This window comes from Gekko japonicus, unplaced genomic scaffold (genome assembly GCF_001447785.1).
Source record: "Gekko japonicus isolate JY-2015 unplaced genomic scaffold, Gekko_japonicus_V1.1 scaffold5064, whole genome shotgun sequence".
Classification (NCBI taxonomy): Eukaryota; Metazoa; Chordata; class Lepidosauria; order Squamata; family Gekkonidae; genus Gekko; species Gekko japonicus.
Genome location: NW_015162627.1, coordinates 18,844 through 22,657, shown reverse-complemented (window position 1 = coordinate 22,657; position 3,814 = coordinate 18,844). Strand labels below are relative to the sequence as shown.

The 3,814-nt window shown below is 47.3% G+C and overlaps 1 protein-coding gene across 1 annotated transcript in view; it reads left to right on the top strand.

Moving 5' to 3' along the window:
- LAMTOR1 (late endosomal/lysosomal adaptor, MAPK and MTOR activator 1) overlaps window positions 1-3,814 on the top strand; it is a 10,923-nt gene that overhangs the window by 5,236 nt on the left and 1,873 nt on the right. The window contains exon 3 of the mRNA XM_015406498.1: window positions 1,935-2,061. Coding sequence (XP_015261984.1) covers window positions 1,935-2,061 — 127 coding nt within the window. The remainder of the gene's footprint in view (window positions 1-1,934; window positions 2,062-3,814) is intronic.

Below are 3,814 nucleotides of genomic sequence, written 5' to 3'. Positions count from 1 at the left end.
TTATTATTATTATTATTATTATTATTATTAACTGGAGAGAGATGTTCTCCTAGCGAGAGCTGTGCAAGAAACAGCACCCTAGGGTGGGAAGGGCCCACATGGCCTTTCTTCTGGATGTTGCCACCCTGGGTTGCCAACCTCCAGGTGGGTATGCACACGTATACAGCACTGTGTACAGTAGATGTATGTTCCAGGTAAATCAGTGTTGTGCTTTTTTATTTTAATTTTTTTAATTTTTCCATACTGTTATATAAATATTGGTATCAAATATGATCAAAAACAGGTTCCACCCAACCAAAGCATCAGAGTGCAGGTTTACCTTCTGTTCAAATATTCAGACGGCGGCTTGTCAGCATCACAATCACCAGTCCTACGGGACTCTAATTTACCCGCTTCAAATACAGTCTTTTTCAAGGACTGTGATGTATATAAAGGACATGAGGCGCAATAATTTCTCTTTGTGAGCAATGTTCCCTCTAAGCTGTGGAGTCTTGTGAGCAAAAATTCTACTTTGTGAGCTATTGGCATTAAAGGTGAGAGCAAGCCATTTGGCTACTGCATGAATCAGTTTGCTCCGGAGCCCTCCCTTCCTGAGCTGAGACAAAAACATGTGAGCCGGAGGCTAAAAAACTGTGAGCTAGCTCACACTAACTCAGCTTAGAGGGAACACTGTGAGTACAAAAACTCTTAACAAAGCAGCATAAGATAGAACTTGGAAGATATGTTCTCCTAGATGGGTTATTACGTTTGCCGCAAGGGTTCCGATGGGACACTGGAAAATATGCTGCTATCTTAAAGAGTTTTATACTCGCAAAGAGAAATGATTGCACCTTATGTCCTGTATGTACATCACGGTCCTTGAAAAAGATTGTATTCCATAAGGGTAAATTACTAGAGACCCCTGGGACTAGTGATTGTGAAACTGACAAGGTGCTATTTGGAAGTTTTGAATGTAGTGTAAACCTGCAATTTGATGTATTGCTTGGGTGAAACCTATGTTTGGTAATTCTTGACACCAATATTTATATAACAGCATAGAAAAGTTTAAAAAATAAAAATAAAAAGCACAAAATAGATCTACCTTAAGCATACCTTAAGAGAGCCAGTTTGGAGTAGTGGTTAAGTGTGCGGACTCTAATCTGGGAGAACCGGGTTTGATTCCCCACTCCTCCACTTTCACCTGCTGATGTGACCTTGGGTCAGTCACAAGCTCTGGCACAGCTGTTCCTGAAAGAGCAGTTTGTGTCAGCGTTCTCTCAGCCCCACCCACCTCACAGGGTGTCTGTCGTGGGGAGGGGAAGGGAAAGGAGTTTGTCAGCCGCTCTGAGACTCCTTTGGGGAGTGAAGGGCGGGGTATAAAACCAATCTCTTCTTCTTCTTCTTCTTCTTCTTCTTCTTCTTCTTCTTCTTCTTCTTCTTCTTCTTCTTCATATTCAATCAACTTTATTGTTACAGTCAATGACCAGTGCAGAGGAGGGAGAGCTTGTACCTGAAGGTGGGGCAGGGGGGGGGAGCCTCTGCAACTTACCTGGCTGCTTCTTGCTCCTCGTGGCCTGACTGAGGACTGCTTGGAGCAGGGGGTGGGGCTTGTTGCATGTGGCCGCCCCCTGGACTCCTTACTGCCAGTGCTCCGCTCCTGTGCGCTCCCGCAGAAAATGACCCCTGCTAAAACTTTGTTGGTCTTAAAGGTGCCCCCGGACTCAAAACTTTGCTCAAAAAATAATAATTCTCATCCTGGGGAAGGTCACAATGCCTACAGATAAAAGTCTTCCAGCCAGAGTGAAGAATGTGTGTGTGTCCCCCCCCCCCATGTCAATGGGAGGCGGGCCCCCAAATCCCTGGCTTTTGTCTTGAGTCCGCCTCCATCTGCGGGCGGGCATCTCGTCATGCTCCCTCTCCAACTGGCTCCTCCTTTTCTCCCCCCCCCCCTGCAGTACGCGACTGGCCATGCTGAGCAACAACCTGATGCACTGGAAGAAGCTGCCTCCCCTCCCGTCGCTCACCAGCCAGCCCCACCAAGTGCTCGCCAGTGACCCCGTGCCCTTCGCAGACCTGCAGCAGGTGGGTGTGGAGGCAGGCCGTGAGTGTGTGTGTGAGGCTCTCTCTCTCTCGTGCCCCCTGAGCCAGCCCTTCGTGTGTCTCGTGCGAAGGGAAGAGCTTATGCGTCAAAACTCAAAAAACAGGGAGCGCTATTTCATGTTCTCCCAAGTAGAGATGCGAAGGACGGAAAAATTCAGGGGGGGGGGACGGTTTTCCCTCAAAAAATTAGAAAAATTGAAAAAAAGAAAAGGGAAAAAAATGATTATGGAACGTTTTATTTTAACATGATTATTAAAATATTTTAAGACAAGGTATTCAAATATTTTCCAAATCATTTCTAAAAAATACGTATGGTATCAGATTGATCTAATTTCTGTGCACTGAGGACAAGCAAGTCCTAGGTTACCAACTGAACTCTCCAATGCAAGAACAGGATGCATTTCTTCCTTTAGGGGGTGCTACGGTCACAAGAAACGAGAAAGGTTTCAGTTTTGTTTTTGCATGTGGGTGGGTATTCTGTTTGTAATAATTGTTTGGATACACTCTATTTTTAATAGGCTAGTTGTGATAATTTCATGCCAAGTAAAAACGTTCACAGTCATATTTTATGTTCCTAAAGTTAACAGAATGACTTTCAATCTGGAAGAGAAAAAAAGTGCTGATGTAGCATTCCCCCCCCAATGTTTCTGAAAATTTCCGTTCTTTTCAGGAAAAAAACAGGAAAAACGCGGGGGTTTTCCTGAGCTTCAAAATTTCCGGAAATTTCACATCTCTACACCCAAGCTGTTTATTAGGCTGGATGTCACTAAATCCTAGAATCCTAGAGTCGGCAGGATACCACAGAGGTCCTCTAGTCTCTCCCTTGGGAAAAACCTAGTCTTGCATGTGATTGAATACGTTGATTGGGGCTTTTGTGAGCTCCCCAGTAAATCAGTTGCTTCCACTGCTAGGAAATCAATTGCTCCTGTTTATATTTCGAGGTTTAAAAAAACATGCTTTGCCTGTGTCCTTTATAAAGTGTATATCTCTGGTACCCACCCGACAAAGGGTCATTTATGTCAGATCTTGCCCGCCTAATGAATGACTTTGACACCTCTGACCATCCCTGACAAGTGTTTGTCCAGCCGCTGCTCGAAGACTGCCAGGGAGGGGGAGCTCAGCACCCTCCCTAAGGAGGCCGACTCCACGGTGGCACAGCTCTGCCCCTATAGAAGTTTTCCCTAAGATCCCGCCGGAACCTTCCCGCCCTTAATTTAAAGCCATTCTTGCGAGTTTGGAATCCTGCCTAGATTTCCACGGTCACGGAGAGTGGGAGGGTGATTTTTACGGACCCCCTCCCCCCAAGTGAGTGAGTGTGAGCTAGCTCCCAGTTTTTCAGCCTCCGGCTCACCCATTTTTGTCTCTGCTCAGGAAGGAGTTGGGCCTCCGGAGGAACTGGCTGGCCCCTGTGTGAGACAGGAGGCTGGACTGGATGGACCCTCCCTGGTCTGATCCAGCAGGGCTCTTCTGAGGTTCTTATCAGGGGAAGGCCTCGGCCTCTCTGCCCTGTTGTTGGCCCTCCAGAGGAACTGGCTGGCCCCTGTGTGAGACGGGAGGCTGGACTAGAGGGACCCTCCCTGGTCTGACCCAGCAGGGCTCTTCTGAGGTTCTCATCAGGGGAAGGCCTCAGCCTCTTTGCCCTGTTCCTGGCCCTCCAGAGGAACTGGTTGGCCCCTGTGTGAGACAGGATGCAGGACTAGATGGACCCTCTCTGGTCTGACCCAGCAGGGCTCTT